The sequence below is a fragment of the Hirundo rustica genome, chromosome 3 (genome assembly GCF_015227805.2).
Source record: "Hirundo rustica isolate bHirRus1 chromosome 3, bHirRus1.pri.v3, whole genome shotgun sequence".
In the NCBI taxonomy this organism is placed as follows: domain Eukaryota; kingdom Metazoa; phylum Chordata; class Aves; order Passeriformes; family Hirundinidae; genus Hirundo; species Hirundo rustica.
In genome coordinates this window covers 49,131,311-49,149,688 of record NC_053452.1, presented here as the reverse complement: position 1 = coordinate 49,149,688, position 18,378 = coordinate 49,131,311, and the positions used below count along the sequence as shown (strand labels likewise).

The 18,378-nt window shown below is 34.7% G+C and overlaps 1 protein-coding gene across 9 annotated transcripts in view; it reads left to right on the top strand.

The window, feature by feature from the left end:
• Positions 1-18,378, top strand: part of STXBP5 (syntaxin binding protein 5) — a 100,784-nt gene that overhangs the window by 70,940 nt on the left and 11,466 nt on the right. Inside the window, exons 19-22 of one of the 9 annotated variants that reach the window (XM_040058209.2) lie at positions 5,851-5,913; positions 9,253-9,312; positions 9,412-9,459; positions 16,340-16,390. In XM_040058209.2, coding sequence (XP_039914143.1) covers positions 5,851-5,913; positions 9,253-9,312; positions 9,412-9,459; positions 16,340-16,390 — 222 coding nt within the window. Of the gene's footprint in view, positions 1-5,847; positions 5,914-9,252; positions 9,313-9,411; positions 9,460-16,339; positions 16,391-18,378 lie in introns of all 9 variants that reach the window. The other 8 variants (XM_040058208.2, XM_040058211.2, XM_040058210.2 and 5 more) reach the window with 8 other exon arrangements.

The following is an 18,378-nucleotide window of genomic DNA, read 5'->3' as shown; positions in this document are numbered from 1 at the left end:
GTGGCTTCTTGCATGTGCGGCCTTTCTAACTTATATTCAGAGTCTGTGAAAAAGCTTCGCACCTCTTATATAAGTAAGTCATCTCATGGCCTTCAAATATTTTTTTGAACATCTGAATTTGATATTTTGTTTTGTTCACTCACCATAATTATTTTTCTTAGTCCTTTTGAAGTAATTGTTTTATTTACAGAAACTGATTTCAATCCATCCTTACATCCATTGTATTTCTTGTTCATGATACCGTGATTTTAAACAAAATTTAAAGGAAAAAAGCAACCATACGAGTCTCTGCATTTTGTGTTTTTAAATAAATAAATCGCCAAGTCAAAAGGAAACCCCATCTCAGAACTTGCTGATGTTTATAGAGCTAAGGTCTTACAAATTTAGTGTTATTTTACTAGACACTTTCCTTGCTTGGCTCCCTTTCTGGCAGATAAAGCTTCGGAACTCCAGAATTAAACTATTAGTAGCAATGATAAAAATGAATGTTGTGATTACAGAGAGATTCTTCTTCTAAAAGTGAAAAATTACTTGTACAAAAATGTTGTTTATAGGGATTAAGAGTGGAGGTGTTTGTGTACTGCACAGCCCTGTTCAGTTTCCAAGCAGTTTTGAAGTTCAGGTATCTGTGAGAGGAAGGTAACCCATCAGAACCATGAACTACCTGAGAGAGTCTGACAACATCATTCACAGCATCCAAGGATCTGGAGAATGTAAAGCTTACTTTTTAAAAGCATAACATTGTTCCTTTTCTTAGGATGCCACTTTTCTCCAGCCCCTCAGGCAGAGGTAGGTAATCTCAGCCCTTTTTTTTTAATGAAGTAGAGTAGATTGAGGTACTGTAAAAATGGAGTTTAAAAAGAATACCGAACAAAACTGCAAAACATACTTTTAACTGTGGTCTGAGTATTAGTTCTGCCATTTCTTTTCCCCCAACAAGAAAAAAGAACTACATCTCAGAGAATAGTCTCAATTGCCTAATAGTGCTTTCTCTATATAGTCTTTCCTCCTCTTCTGCCTTGGCAGACAGGGAGCTAGGCATAAAAGAAATGCCTCCACTTTAATATGATACAGAAGTGAAAGCCAGGATCTGGCACTGATTGATAATTGTTTTGAAAAAAAAGAAAAAGATGGGTAGAAATACCATAACTAGTAAATACTGTAAAGCTGAATTTACTTGTACTATTTTATTTAAGAATAAGTTTAAGTAAGTTTTGTACCCGAGAGTTAATTTCTTAATCATGTCATTCTTTATCTGTTTACCGTCCTGACAGTATCTTGGTTAACTGGAGATACAGTCATTTTAAAAACTGAAAATAATTTCTTTAGTTATCATTTAACATTTCTCATTATTTGTAGTTCTTTCAGAGTATGTGTTGCCCAGACTTCAATAATTTCTTCAATATTTTTCCACAAGTAATGAATCTGTTACATTTAAGCACTACCCTTTGATTTATTTGTAGAATTGGAACTATATGAGATAGGGAGAATGCAAAATCCAAAAGTGTTCTGACTTTCTTGGACATTTACTATGCGCATTTAGTGTTTTCAAAAATGCAAGGAGCTTGTGCTTCCTCGGTTTTGCTTTGAAAGATGTGCTTTCATTGAACCTCTATCTTGAAAATATTTCTATTTTAATACTTCAAAATTATTTTTTTTATGAATAAGTTATTTTCAATGGCTATATAACTAATAATCTTCATGGATTACTAGTACTTAATATCTAAATCTTCCTAGAAAACGTACTTTTCTATCTCATGTGGTTGGTTTAGAAAATTCCTATTCTTTGAGACAACAACAGTGTATTTAAGGAGAGAAAAACGTGCTAGCTTATACACGTATTCAGGCAGCATGCAACAGAGCAGCATATTGTTATTGTACATTGAAGCACTTGCAAAACAGGCAGGAAGGATTGGTCCTTCCTCATTGAAAATGCTGATATTCTGTATGTTTCAGCATAAAATGTCAATTAAATAGATCATCAGTATCTGCCAACATACTTAGGATTAGCAAATGGTATGTCCTTAATCAAACAACTGAAAATTTACAAAGGCATCTTTTAAAAAAATTCATAGAATAAGAGTTACGTGTCTTCTAAAATATGAATGGAAATGCGAGACTTTTTTCCCTTCTCTTGTGTTGCAAGAATATGATGTATTTCTCTGTCGTCTTATTTTTTCTACTCAGAAAAGAAATTCAGATTCCCGTCTTAAAGCAGCATCTATTTAGAGACAAGGCTCTCTACACTAGCTAGACTGTAAACTCTCATTTCAGGCTAGCTCTACAGATACAAGCTCCCAGTTGGGATCGTGTTTTGGAATTTATCAGTGATTCGTACCAGGTATACTACTCACATGTTTTGGGTGGCAATTTTTAGTTTGTGAAGCATGCAGTATATGTGTTTTGTTAAGGCCTGCCGGACAGTGTCATCAGGTGCTTGTCAAGGTTAAAAAGAAAATCAACGTTTGCCTTCAGAGCCTAATAGTGATGGGGGAGGGTGTAGAAAATCAACTTTGGCCATGTGCCCAAAGCATGAAATATGTAAGTGAAAGTTTTATAGTGTGATGAGAACTGTACATAATGGAGGCTTACACTGTTAGGCGACCTTTGCTTGATATACTCTTTGCTAAATAAGGCAGGAGTCATTAAATCAGTACTGATAAAAAAATGGGACAGGTCATAATTTCATGATGAAATACCAAAACTTTTATAGCTGTTCTTTTTTCCTGCTTTGTTCCATAAGTTCACAGAGAACATGAATCATAACTCTTTTTTTGCAAATTATTGTTGGTGAGAGTTGCAAGATTTTATGTGACTTTTTGATCAGTGCAATATAGTAGAACTCTTAAAAGTTAGTATTTCTTAGTTCTACCAGAGGCAGTTTAGGATTCTGACAAAACTGAAGCAGTTCTTTCCTGCATGTGGCTTTTTAAAATTTTTATCTTAGATCAAAAAGCTTTTTGACAGTAATCTATGAGTGATTCAAAAAGTGAGGTTGAGACAAACTGGAAGAAAATACATGCTCGGAACTCTTCTGGAACTGCTTGGTCATGTTCTTTTCTCCATCCCCCTTCAGGAACTATTTAAATTTTTAACTTACATGTTATGAGACGAACATCAGCTGTGACTGACATCATCCATTGCTGAAACTGTATCAGAAATTTTGATCCTCAGGCTTGGGGTATTTTTTTTTTTTACCCCTGTTTTTCAGGTTGTTTTTAATTCTAACTTTTATATCATATCAAGGTTGGGTTTTTTAATTGTAATTTTTAATTGCGCTGTTTTCCAATCAAGTTCTAGGTTCTTCTGAGATATGTCTGCTTAAAGCTTGTGCAAAAAACTAACAAAAGTCTTATGAAATTTTATACATCAGTTAATTTCAACTGTAATTTTAGGGAGTTTTTATGGTATAGTAGCATGGGATTGACATCTTAAATGACATTATTTGATTTTTGGTAATTCGGAGAATTTTCAAATCTCTTGCTTCTGGAGTTTGCAGAGATAAACTAAAAGCTTACTTAAAAGGTCACTTGCACATATATTGGTGTTGCAGAAGGTTATAGTTTTTGTAGTTCTGAAACAAACTCTTAGATCAATTAGCTCTTGTAATTTAGAGCAATTTGCATGGATGCTATAAACCTGAAACCAGAGACTTTTTCTAGGAAGCTGTCTTGCTGCCAATACTTCTGTCAGGATACCTGAGGTTTTAAGACAAATAACAGAGATTATATTGCAAGTTTCTTCAGCTTGGTCACAGGCAGACCCTCCTGGTTCACAGACTTAGATCATTCTTGTTAGACGCTCCTTGGTTTAGTTACTAATACAGTCATAGCTAAAATTACTTTTCATCTATTCCCGTTCCTTTTTTATCCTAAGTAATAGCAGTAATGGCTATAAACAGATAGCTAAGGTTTACATGCCGTAACGATTGCCATAATGCACACTTATTATTAATTGTGTATTAATCATATTATAGCCTTGAGAATTCCTACAAAGAATCCAAATGTGCAGGTGTCTTCATTCTTGACTAAAGACTATTGCTGTCAATTAATGAATTTTCATAGTAGAAGTTGTTAAAACTCTTCCTTTGAAGGTAAAGAATTAATCTTTATGGAAAAGAGGAAATTGTGTTCCTGAACTGCACGTATGAATTTGTTTGGTTTGGCTCCTGAAGGGGCAACTACTTCTAAGAGCACAGTGTGGGTTTATCCACCCCGCACAGCTATCATCTAAAACTTGTATTGCTTGTTGTGAAAGCAATTTCAGGATTTTAGAAAAATCCTTTTATACAATTCAGTCTAGTTTAAAACATTTAGTCTCCCATGCCTGTTTAAAACTCTGGTGTAAAGCTATGATTATCCCATAGTGTAAATTGATTTACTTACAGATGACTAAATAATGCTCTTTTCTTTCTTCTGTGTAGTGGAAAGATATAGCTTCCACCTGGAATTTCATTTACATTTTAGAATTTGAATTGGTTCCAGGACTGTTAAAGGTAGGGTTTACAAAGCCTTAGGGTCATTTGACAATTCTAGTCTTTGAGTTTTGGGATTTAAGCTATACATGCTCTTAGTAATCTTAAGAAAGACTATTTTGGTTAAATGGAACTGTTAATGTAACATACTTTCAATATGTTTCATATTGATGTGATATTTCAGGAGAGCTTCTTCCCTTTAAACTATTAACTTCTGGTTTAGTGTTTGGAAATTTTTAGGCTTTGATGGAGTAGAGTTGTTGTATTTTTTTAGCAGATATATACAGATGCACTTGTGAATGTGTAGTGTACAATTGTATAGACAGGCTTTCCATGAGATACCTTTCTTGCCTTAGCCATTACCATTTCCACTCAAACTTTCTGAGTACTGGAAATATTTGTGTGCATGCAAACCCCTTTAATTTTAACAAATATTTCTTAGCTATCAGTATGACATGCTTGTTTGCTTTAGTATCTCATAATGAAATTTCTGTAGGAACGCTTCATGATATAAATTTGAAGATGCATTGCTAACCTTAAAATATCAAGAGAATGCACTTCTCTTAATTGTGGGCAGTCTTGACAGCAATTTCTTGTCAAAAAGGAAAATAGAAAAGATTCTTGTATACTTTTAATTTGTGCAATGGAATAATATTTATGACCATTTTGAGAGCTTACATCTTTTGCATCTGATTGTGTATGACTAGGCTTTATTTCCTTCACTGGAATGAAAGGAATTAGCTTTCAGATGTTAATGTATTGCAGTTATTCAAATTGATCAGATATGATGATTAAAGAAATCTAGTGAAATTGCTCCATGCAATGGAGAGCATCTATCTAAACACCCTAGGACCATAATTCTCTAAGTGACACCAGTAAGGAGTTTCTCTGGAAAATTTACTTGGCAATACAAGCTGGCAAATACAAGGTATATCACTGTAACAGTGGAAAAGTAGTTTGAAAAAAGACACTGTAGTTTCACAAATCATGTGTTTCTAATCTTCAAGACCCTCTTTAATATGAATTTCTTTTGCAATTACATTTTTAATATAACTCTGACTTTTTCAAAACAAATTATGTTTATGCTTAATATATATGTGACATGTAAATAATTAACCATTCTGATAAGTCTGTCTAGCTGTATATATAGTGATTTTCACTGAAATTTATTGAGAGATTGTATTTTGCAAAGAAAACTTTAGTAGGAAGGAGTGACTCTACAGTTACTGTGGGTAATGTCAGAAAAGTAATATGCAACAGACATTCTATCGCAACTGGCTTGTTTATTTCTAATAAGAATGAAGTTCCTGACTGCAATGGAAGTAAAAATAAAATGGGAACTATATTTATAATACACTGGTTTTGTGTTTCAGCAGGTCTTTGTGATATAAATGAAGGTACGGTGGTGCCGGAAGACCGCTGCAAGTCACCCACGTCAGGTAATCATAACTTTCTCTGATCTTCAGCTTCTTATTTTCCCAGAAGAAGGCATGCATTACAGTAACACTTACTAGTTAAATAATTATGTAAACCCTGTTGTCCTTTCACGAACTGTTGGGGATGTCACAAATTTTGCCATGTTGCACAACTGCATTTTTAAAACAAGGCTGACTTAAGAGATGCAATAGGAATATGTCATAAGGATGATTGAAGAGAGATATAAGCTGAAATATTTATGCCTCAGGGAACATACTGCACAATGGAATTTTGAAGCATTGACAAGAGATGCACAAATTCCTGTAATTGTTCATGTTACTGTGTTTTGTATTACTCAAAAGTGGTAGACATTATTTCTGAGCAAGTTTACTTCTGCTTCCTCATAAATGGCAAATTACTATTTTTCTGTGGAATCAGACGTTTTCAGAAACCAGCATCCTAAAAAAGTAGGAGTTCCATACTTAATACTCTTCCTACTGCATCCTATTTTTTTTTATTTTTCTACTTTTTCAGTTGCCACTGCTATGTGTGAATATTTTAAATGAAACCTTCAAGATTTATTATTTTAATATTGGCTAGTTGAGGCTATAACCTTGTAAATACTTAATAATGCATGTCAATAGTATTAGAGTGAATAGTTTTTGTAGTAGCTAAAAATTGGCACTCTTCTTTACTTATTGCTCTGAGAACTTTTAAAGATGTCAATTTGTTTCGTTCAGAACTACTCAAGGTTAAAGGACTCAACTGCAGATTTAAATGAAGCAAATAAAATAGTATGTAGCGTAAAATGCTGATCAAGATGGGAGTCTAAAGATAGATTCCTTTTCTATTGTAGCCTGTATCTTTCAAAGCCAAATTGAAAGCATAAGAAACCAAAACATTGTGGCTCTAGTAGAAATTTTAACATAAATTTTAATTTCTGATTTGGCAATTGTCTTTTGGTGTTCATTTTAAATTGTTCAAGACACTCCCCTAGATCAGTGTCATTTTTATTTTTGCTAGCTCCTTCTTAGAGTAAATTTGATTATTGAATTTTAATTAAAAGCCTTCTCTGAAGGTGTGATTTCATGACAAATTGGTGTTGCTAAGTATTGGCATGCTGAAGTCATCAACTCCAGTATAGTTTATAACAAAAGCATTTTTATAGTGTTGAGAATAAAGTGTACGTCTCCTATTTAATTTTTTACAAATTGAGACCAATGTCTGTAAACAATTTGCCATGCGTTGCTGCAGTAGCAATAAAACCTTTCTCTGTCAAGGCTGAGCATAGTTATCAATTCACTTTGGTATTTGAATGTGACCCACTCTAAAAAGTCTGGGCTAAATCTAGGTTCTGGTGCACTGCTATAAGATGGCTCCCATCTTAGCTACTGAATCGTAACAATGAATCAATGAACAGCTAATGAATCAAAACCTTCCGTGTGTATCCTTTTTTCCTCCTGCTCCAGAATCCCACAAATGTCAGCCCAAACCACTCTTAACTTGTACCACTTATAACACTGTGAAGTTTAAATAAGGGTTTCTTTCGTAATTGGGTGTTGGAGTAGAACTCAATTCACCACTTCTTCAACAGTGCAATGAAGGGAAGTTCAAAGATGAAAATTAAGTTTTCCATAAACTCCTAAATTTAACAGTTGGCTTGCTCTACCTTCCCCCTGCTTGTGTGAGTTTAGTGTGAGCTGAAGAAGGTTAAATAATAATGTCTAAAGTACCAAAAATAGTGAATGGACAAAAGATAGAGGGGGAATGTAGCTATCGCGTTCTCCTGTAAAACAGAATCTTCTAGTAGTGAGGTTGGACTGTGCCTTGCTTCCCTCAATTATGTCCTCTGCTCTCACTGAATGAGATGAAGCTTATGGTAGACTTCTCAACTTTTCCTTTGAAAAAGGATCTTGGATGCACCACCCTGGTATGGAAATAATTTCTTGATGTTTGTGAAGAGAGAGGAACTGCAATTCCTTAGGTTTGGTTTGAGTTTTATATCTTTTTTTGGGCAAAAGCACAAGACTGAAAATGAGCTTGAAAGTGGCATCTAGCTTTCAGAGGTAAGAGAGGACCTTTTTTGAGGAATTTGTCGCAGAGTATTGGCAAGCTTGAGAAGAAGGATGGAGGCTAGATTTAAGGAAACTTTTTGCAGGCTAGAGGCTTTCTAGTTAAGAGGAAAATACACAAAATGTTTGCATGTTACTAGCTCTAGGATTAGAGGATGGAGTTGGCAAATGAATGGCTTATTGGCCTTCATTGTTCCAATGTGATCTTTAAGAGGGATCAGTCACTGGACAGAAATCTGCAATTGCTCAAATCCACCTGTCCATGTCCCACTAAAGAAAAGTAGAAAGTAACTTCCTTTGGACTTTCTCCAGGGGGTGTTTATATGTAGATGAGAGAACTGTGGAAAGAACTACCTGCCTGTGCAAGCTGGGAGAGTATCCTCCAATTCCAGTAACACAGAACTATAGAAATACTGTGAAAAGGCAGGAGGAATAATCTTACCTTCTGCTTTTTCCACAGATGTCAAGCAGTAATAGGCTTAGACTCTGGGAGCATTTATCTAACCTGAAACATTGTACAGCATTTAAACTGTCAAGTTTTTGTCTTCAGAAGTGCCAAACTGCTTGTGTTCTATTCTGATTTTACACTTCCACAATATAAAATCCAATTAAATTTTAAAAGTTTTAGATGAATTGTTTTAATTTCCTGGCAATGTTTTAATTTCATGACAATGAAGTTGTGGTCTGTTGCCACAATCAGTTTTTCAGGGTTGGGATGCAGAAAATCCAGGTGGCAGTATTGGATCAGAGTTGTCTGCAGGGCAGTTGAAGAACTGTGGTCCAACAGTGATTTACTGCATTGGAAGAAAAAGCCCAAACAGATTTATAAAACTTGTGTTTATTGTTACAGCTATGTTTTGTGAATCATAACTTAGGCTAATCTCTGTGTCTGGAGCAATGATTAGTAGAGCCATTTAGTTATTCAGTGTAAACATTTGTTCAATGAGGGAATTATTTCTAGCAATAAACTCACTGCAACGTGCAGCATTGTACCTTGCATTATAATTTCTGTGGCTAATTCCAATATGGCAGAATTCTGTCATGCCAAAATAATTTATACTTTGTAATATCTAGTACAGCTACAGAGAATACTAATAGCAGTATTTGATATTTTCTTTGTATCTTTCTTAAATTCAGAGCTTGTATATAATTTTGTTTAATATATGTATACATATATTGTATAATATATGTATATTTATATGTATTAATATACATTAATTTTTATGTCAAAGGTATGTCCTCTTCATTCATGTCAAATGTATATCCATTTCATTCTGTCTCCACTTGTAGGTTCTGGTTCACCAAACAATTCTGATGATGAACAAAAAATGAATAATTTTATAGAAAAGGGTACAGTATTTTTCTTTTCTTTAGTCTTATTTTTTTCTTTGCTTCACCTTTTGATACACTTAGATTGATTTTTGTTTTTAATTAAAATATCATTTACAGTGAAGACCAAAAGCAGAAAGTTTTCCAAGATGGTAACCAATGACATAGGTAGGAACTAGAAAAATTCTATTCTTTCTAATCCAGTGCCTTACTCTATGCAGCACTAATCCAGCAGCAAAAAAAAGGCAAAATAACAGTCAAGTTTCAATGCATTACATTATTTTTTTTTTCATTCTTTATGCTAATTGGTAATTCTGCAGCTGCTTCTGTACTAAATACACTGGGCACAATAATTTTTAAAAAATCAAGGATTTTGGTGTTTTAAATTCTCTGATTTTACAATTGCACTTCTCTGTTTGTCTGGATGGGTGAAATTCTACATAGTAAGTGTTCAGTCTACGCAAGTCACAACATGATTCCACTACTTTTGCAAAGGTGCACTGGTTTTGGAAACATATGGCTGATACCATTTTTTTTTTTTACATTTTATATTCTTAGCCATATGGTCAGATTTTTATAGGCTGTGGTCAAGAAAGAGATACTATCATGGTTTCATTGATTCATTTGGAAGAGGACTGGCTTGTATATATAAGTGTACCCCACTGCTGTTCCAGAATTCTCTTCATTTTTCTGCATCCAACAGTGACACAACACCCTACCAACTCCAGATTTGTATGCTAATTTGGCAACAGAATTGCCTTTGGATATGTTGTATGCAGGTAGATTGAACCCTTTAATGGCTGGAATGGAAATAACTCTGCTTCTGACTACTGGCTCATTAAATAAATGAAAGCAAGAGGCTGTATGATTTAGCTTTGGGAAAGGGTCTTTTCTTCCTTAACTGGGATATGGTTACTTTCATTGCAGAAACACTTTGCTAATGTTCATTTTGTTTTCATTTAGAAAATTAATATATCATTGTAGGATAATTTCGTTTTATCTCTTCAGTCAGTTTAGGTTGAAATTATATAGTAAAACTAGTTGCTACTATTTCACAGGTTGTGTGGAAGCATAGCTTAATACTAGGGAGGAAGAGATTTCTTTTCCTGAAGTCTCCCTTTGGTTTTTCTGGCTGGCAATTTAACTTTTATCCTAAAATATTAATCCCTTTCATCATAATTCAGTATTTGAGATGAAGAATCATTCAAAATTCAGGGAGACAAACAGGAGTATGACAAAGTAATCCTTGAGGTTTGAGGTACAAGCAAGAAAGTACTGTACGAAGGGCATGTTTTTGCTCTGTGTTGAGACCTTCTTGCAGTGACATCAGAAATGGCAGGATAAATTAATTTTGGGGCAGCAAAAGTCTGAAAATAATTCAAGAAAGCAAATGCGTGTCAATAATATATTATCTGAATTCATCTGTAATTAAAAAGAAATTACTGTCTTTTGCATGAGCATTAATATGTTCCCCTAAAGGAAATTCAGGGTAACTAGAACCTAATGTTCATGTTCAGAAAATCATGAGAAATACAACACCTAATCCTTGTGTATTTTATGTCGATGTCCATTGAGGTAATGTTTCCCTTTTGTCTCTTTTGAACATAAGACACACTGTCTTGTGAAAAACACGTGGAAAATTTGACTGACTGTGACCTCCTTTTTTTTTTTTTTTCCCCACTTCTTTTCGAAGAGTTATGTTAGAGCATTAATAAAGTATGCTAATGAGGATTCTGTAGAGCCATTCACATCTGTTTCAGCTGGAAGCCTTTCAAATGAAAGCACTAGGAATGTTTTTCACAGCTAAAAAAAGCAAAACATTTTTTTATAAGCAATGCATTCTTCAGGGTGTAAGTTATACTGTGATTTATGTAATTTGCACAGTTTATTGGAAGCTTAAAGATAATTGTTTTGCACTTTCCTAGTTTTGAGTGGTTCGCTGTGTTCTGAATGTGGTTGTTTTGCTACCATGTTTTCTATAGCTTATCTGGCATGCTTATTCTAGCTCTTTCTGAACTTACATTCTAAGCTCTTTCACATAAATAAAACACCTTTTCTCTGTTAATAGTTGCATGGTTTTGCTTTCCTTTGTTTTAAACTGAAGTGACAACCAAATGTGCATGGACAATGAGTTTTGTAAAACATGTCACTGTTATTAACATCAGCGTGTTGTATGAAACAAATTGCCATCAACTGTGTTCTCAGGGATGAATTTGATGTATTTGATGTATATGTCATGGTCATAACTCTCTGCACTGGCACACACATCAATCAGTTCAAGTTCTTCCCATTCTTTGTTAATGTGTGAAATACAACCTGCTAAATGTGAATTAAAATAATTTACATTGGGAACTTCAGTTGCTGTTAATATCACTCCTGTGACACCCTGTGTCACATTGGGACAGGGAGCAAGGGAATACTGCTAGCAAAGTGTGAAGTAATTTCATTTCAGTGGTAGGGCTGCAAGGTGGTAACATCACACACGCAATTGTAAACGTGACGCCGTCATCAATTTATCCCTTTATTGCAACTGATGTAGAGCATTGTTATTTCTACAGATTTCTGTAATTAGTGACGGTAACAAACAAGGTTTCTGTGATTGGTGAGAGGATCAACAAGCCATGTAAAACTGAAACAATAGCCCGAGTAAAACAATCTAATCCTTCATGCACCAACATTTCAGCCAGTTAGTCTGGTTTGTTGTTTGCTTTTAAATACTCAACTGTGAATGCTCTGTGCTAAGGAATGGATGATAAATCAAGTTAAAGACCTGTTGTGAATGTGTTGCTTTTGGGTCATGTTTCATTTTTATTTGCATCAAAGATGAACCTTGAAAAAATTATAGTTGATTGTTAAAAGACATTGAGATACTTGATTTAACTAAACATTTCTAGAAATTTTAGAAACTGCTATGGCCTGCATTGAATTCAGCCCATTCTCTTACAAATGTCATATATTTGAAGGTATAAACAATATGCTGTGAAGTAATACGCAGAAGTATACTACAGAAAGAAGTGGTAGGAAGTAATCATTTTCTAAGGCTGTGTTGTTGTTATAGAAAGACATTGGGATCCAAGTTCAGTGGAAGCAAAATCTTCAGCTGTTTTACTCATGATTTGGTCAGTTAAGTATTTGGCATGAAGAGATACAGATGATTAAATACCATAGCTACAAATTTTGTTGGAAGTTAAGGAAAAACCTTTAGTAAAGGTGCCTACAAAATATGGTAGATTTTAAAACATTTATAACTGTCCTAGTAGCCTACATGTCAAACACTTCTCAGGAAAATCTGTCTTATTTATTTCCTGAACTTTATAAATTTTAAAATAATTGCAAACAGTGTTAGTAGACAGACTTAAGTAGAGTAGATTTAATTCCAAACTTTTATAATCCCCGCTGTTAGTACTGACAAAGGTTTCTCACATTTCTTACATTCTAAGTGTATACCTAAATTTTCAAACATTGCTATAGTAATTGACTGTTAATGCTGTTTTCATCTAATCAAATTTTAAGAAGTTCATAATAAGTTCTTATTTGCCCTAATGTCAAAGACCATTTCTTTGAATGTGTTTTTAGTATTTTGATCTAAATTTGGACGTATCCAAGTGCATATTTTCTTACAGTTTCTTGTAAAATGGTTTTATTATTCTCATGTGAATTTTAGAGATTTCAACATTTGTTAATTGGTAATGTAAATGTTTCACTTTGTCAAATATAGAATAATTTGGGAGCTTTGGTATCTCTAATTCTAAGCTGCTTAGTTATTTCTCATGTGATGTTGTATGAAATAGGCTTCACAAGTTGATCTCTTGGATATCAAAGCTCCAAGACACGTCTCCTTTATAATCTTTAGAATTTTATTTTAAAATAAAAAGAATGGAGGAGAAATCACTGTATAGCTTTCAAACTGATGTGCTATACATTTTAAAGTATCAGTTCAGGATAACCCACTGCAGATGAAATGTAATTGTTGCTTCTAAGCCAAAGCTTCCTGTTGACAAGCCTTCTCAGGCTTCAGGTTTTCTTCATTGAATTGAAGGTTGTTCCTGCTATGCCGACACATAACACGTTATGGAAAAGCAATCTTTTATATTTTAACACCTACCTTCCCAAGCCTGACCTGTGAGAAATCTCCAAGAATCCTTGGGTTTGGACAGTTCTCTAAAATTATACCTAATTATATATACTGACAGAATGTGTGTGTGCACCTATGTATTACTCTAGGTTTTCTAATCCAGAGAATATTAAATATAGGTCTAAACCCAGGCACAACAGTCACTGTTGCCTTGAGCAGCAGTGTGCCAGGAGCAGCACAACAGCTCCCTGATCTGTGTCCTTGTCTCGCACCAGTCTGGGCTGTAAATGCTGCAGCAACCACCACCCCCACGAGAGATATATTGAACTCTGAAATGACAACTACTACTTGAAGTCAGCCACATGCAGCAGGAGCAGTCAGCATCACCTCTGCCCTGTTGTACAGCTGGAGTGAAAAGCCTGACACTGAATGCTCTCTCTGTAGATCTCCATCCTGTATCTTCCATTTTTCTGATTTATATCTTTTGCTTTGTACAGGGTATCTAGCATGTTGCTGGTTTTCATCTGAGGCATAAAACCCCTGAATTTATCAAAATTTTTAAAATTTAAGACAGTGTTAATACAAGCAGGTTTTTTTTGGTTTTTTTTTTTTTTTGTTTTGTTTTTTTTTTTTTTTTTTTTTTTAACTGAGTAATGTTAGTTAAAAAGGGCTTAGCTGGTGAAACAGTCCTATTTCCTTGCTGCATGTTTTAGGCAGTTTTTTTCTTTAAACACAAGATGGCACCATTGCTGTTGGAATAGGTTCTTATTTCTCATTTACATTTGAATTATTGAGGTTTCTGACACTTTAACATATGTTTTGAAATGTTGGGTTTTTTTTGTGTAGCACAGTAATTCACAATATCCAGTAATGATATCCTTTTTAACAATTCATGTATCCTCTTGTCCTATTAATGAGGTATAGTTCAGTGTGTGTTGAAAATTGTCTCAGAAATTTGTTTCATTTTACCAGCCTAGTTCATACAGCTGGCCTTTCATTAAGGAACAAAAAGCTAAAACTGGATCAGTTCTCAGAATCCAACACATTTGCCTATACTTACTATTATCTGAAACTTTGTATCTTCTGTTGTTGTTGTGTTTGTTTGGTTTTGTTGTTTGTCAGTTTTCTCCCAGTTGTTAAGGTTGTGTTAAATGTTCCTATTTGAAAAGCCAGGAGTGACTGGTTCTGGTCTTCAAATAGGTTTAGGTATTTACACATGGTGAAAGCTGTTATAAGGCAAAAAAAAAGCTCCAGTTGTTTTCTGTGTACATACTTGAGGTTTGTTCAGCATCTCAGCTCTTATTATTTAAATGCCTAACAGAGAAAACGAGTGTTATAAGGAATGCCCATCTTGTAATTCACTATTCCAGATGAGATTTCATGATCTCTCTGGAAGCTGATTTGAGTTCAAGCTGACAGCAAAAAGATGGACTCCTTGTCACTAGTGCCATTGTGGACCCTGCTTTTCTGTTCATATCTCTGATCTGAAATAGGAGTTGATCTTGTTCAGAAACAACCCTTGGCAGAGACCTCATTTGGATGAGTTTTGGCCTCACCAAAGTTAGGTATTTGCCAGTGCTAATGCAAGGGTGAGGGTAGAAAACACATCATCAGGCTGCCCTTTTCAGTTTTGCCTGCACTAAAATAGGTGATTAGCATTTCTGCCTGAGAGTAAGTAATTTCAATTTAATTCAAACATACTTTTAACATTGGCACATAAAGGAAATTAGAAGATTATTTCTGGAGTCTTGTGCTCAAATTTTTATGGTGTATGACAGGAATAAAGCCATTCAACTATTTGGATAACTGGCATTTGCAATATTGATGAGCATAATTGATGATACAGTGAAGTATTTCACTTTTGGAAGGAATGGAAGTAACTTTAAGTCACATGCTGTTCTTCAGCATGTGTAGAAATTGGAATGATTTCTGTTAAATTGATAATTAGAATGAGGAATCCAGTTTTAACAGAGAAAAGCAGCAGGATTCAGGCTGCTTTGAGTGGTATCCATTACAAGGTACTCCTAGAATTATGAGGCTGTGCTCAGTATCTACTTTAAGAAAAGAAATATTTCTCATGCAAGATCATAAAGAATTTATGATACATCAAAACTGAAGCATGTGGCTGGGAAATAAATTTAGAGTGTAGTCCTGGTCTAGCAGATAAACTACATCAAAATAATTCCTTCTCTGGTAATTATTGAAAGAAAGCTGGAAGGGGTATGTATGCCTACTACTTTACTTGTGATTTTTTTTTTTTTTTTTTTAGGCAACATTTATATGTATTTTACTGCAGTTTAAATGGACTGCAAGATTTCTATTCCTATAAAAAGAATATCTAAGTCAGGGATGAGTTGAAGTGCTGTTTTGCACTTGAGCAGTATTATCAAAATCTTTCTGGTTTTTTGAATGTGTTGCAAGTGTTTGTACACTGCTGATTTTATGATTCTTCTCTATGATGTCTTGATTGTTCTGAGGTTGTGGATTTTATCTCAGGGGATTAGCTTTTTACACGTGCATTAATTTTAGTGTTCAAGTTTTTTGGGGTTTTTTTTCTATTTTAAATGTCTCGGGTTTAAACAGAAAGTAGGACATAAGGAAGGGGAATGGGGTCTTAACTTTCTGTAAGAATCAGTGCACATCTTTGCAATTCTGACCTCTCACCTGAGGAGTTAAAACTTGAGGTTGAGCCAAAGCCAAGTTCATCCAATCCATTAAGTCCTGCCTGAAGCCTGAAGAAAAATCAAGCTCAGCAAAAGTCATAAGATGCTGTATTTAGGGATTTTGCTGTCTTCCATGATTTAGTCTGCACCCCTCACTTGAGGAAGTGAGGCTCTGCTTTAGTGGAAATCCTTTAAAGTAACTCAATGAATGTAATAAACAATTATATATTAAATATTGTGAAAGAAGCAAATAAGGACCAGCAAAAATATGTTTATTCTTTTTAAAAAAAAGATATACTTCACTTTTCAGCAAAGATGTCCAGGAAGCTAAGTTTGCCAACTGAGTTAAAGCCTGATTTAGGTAAGTTTATATAGTTGATTTTATTTTTACTAAATCTGAATGTGAGTATGTTAAAGAGGCCTAAATTATGTAAGCTATCATGACTTTATTTGCATTTATCTGAAGTGCAGAAATAAAATTTTAATTCCACTCTTTTTGGGGACTCTCAGGCACAAAGTGTCATTGCTGTCATCATAAGGTAAGCCTGCAATTCCTGTATATGGCTTATCACACTTTCATCATAAATTTTAGGCATCTGTCACTCACTTTATCAGTAGTGCTGTTATAGCAAAAGCGTGAATAAGCAGACAGCATTAGGAAAGCTGCTGCCTGTTTCGGACCATCTGACACACTTTAAATTGAAAAATGAAATACCTTAACAGGATACGTTGAGGTGCTCTCAACAAATAGTTGGACATAGTTTTATAAATGTTAATTGTCTTGTGACCACTCTCTCTAAAGTAAAGCAACATACAGCTGTTTGGATGGATGACCAGTCTGAGAATTTATTTTTCTTGAAAATGCACAGGAACTTTTTAAATAAGGATCGGTTCAGTTGTGAGGTCTGTAGTACTGAAGGTCATTGTGTTGCCTAAGTAAAACAGCGTACACAAGCAGATTGGGGATTTTTAAATACTTTGACTGCCAGCTGTTAGCTCAGATCCAGCTCCTCTGACTTGTTCTCTAAAGGTGATGGAGGACAACTGTAGACTTACAGTAATAAATGCAGCTGCCTTCTGCCTGCCACAGCTTGCTCCTCTTTCTGCAGCAGAATTGCTACCACCAGCCCAGCAGAAGACAGCCAGGATCAGACTGGCAGCTGTAGCACTGTGTGTTTGCCAGGTGCTGCTGCTGTCAACAAGGGGGAAAGTCTGTGACGCTGGGGTATTCTGAAACTGAACTGGACCACCCAGAGAAATGTGAAGTTGCAAGTAATCCTCAGAGATTCTTTATCCAAGGATTGGCAAGGATCCTTTGGCAGGGATACAGATGTTTTGACAATGTAACCTCAGATCTATTCATGAGCCTCCAATAAATAAGGTTTTAGAAATAGACCAGACAAAGTTTCAATGTTGCCTAGTCTAATTGGACAGATTTCCTGTTGTTTAACCAAGTTTCCTTGCTTCCATATTAACTTTTTCTTGTCCTTTCCACAATAAACAGGGATAACAAGTACTTCCTATCTTCATTAGTCAGTTTTTATGCTGTTGAAATCTGTAATCATATCTCTAATTTCATTTTTACAGATTTTTTTTTTCTTCACACAATTCAATTCCTTCTTTAGTTTATGATATATAACACTAGGGTGGCTTCTGTTAATCTCCTCTGGAATCGGAATTTTTCCTCCTCTTTCTAAGCTCAGTGTCCAGAGCTAGAACGATTTGACTGGGGCCATGTTGGCACAGAAGAGCAGAAGAATTTAACGACTCTTTTCAATATGTTTCTGTTGTTCCACACTATGTTTACTAATGGTTTAGGGATAATTTTGGTATAGGGTGGATTTCATACTTGGCAAATTGGAACACGTTTATACTTAAATATTAACCAATTGTAATTCTGCTGTTTTACTCACAGTTCTTTGATGGCAATAAGTACTTGGAAGTGTTACTTTTTCATAGTGAATACTGGTGAAAAATGAATGCTGAATTTTTTTCAGCACTTTCTAATCATGAAAGAGTTTGTGTTTTCTACATCACTTAATATTTGCTGTTCCTTCTACTGAAAAAATGGGAGGGATTTTTTTGTCACATCATTTCTGATAAACTCATAAAATAGTTTGTACCTTCTGAATTGTGAATTCAAGCCGTTGACTGATTTTGACTTTGCATGTATGTGAATATCTGTGCTTAGAGACCTCATTTTGTTCTGTGTAAAATTATTCTAGGTTTTCAGGTCCGTAAATCACTTTCTTAAGCAATTACATTTGATTTTGCTTCTGTCTTTTCTCATAGTGATAGAGCTTTTGCATAGTGTTCTTCAGTGTTGGCTTGCTTGTATTTTTGTCACTT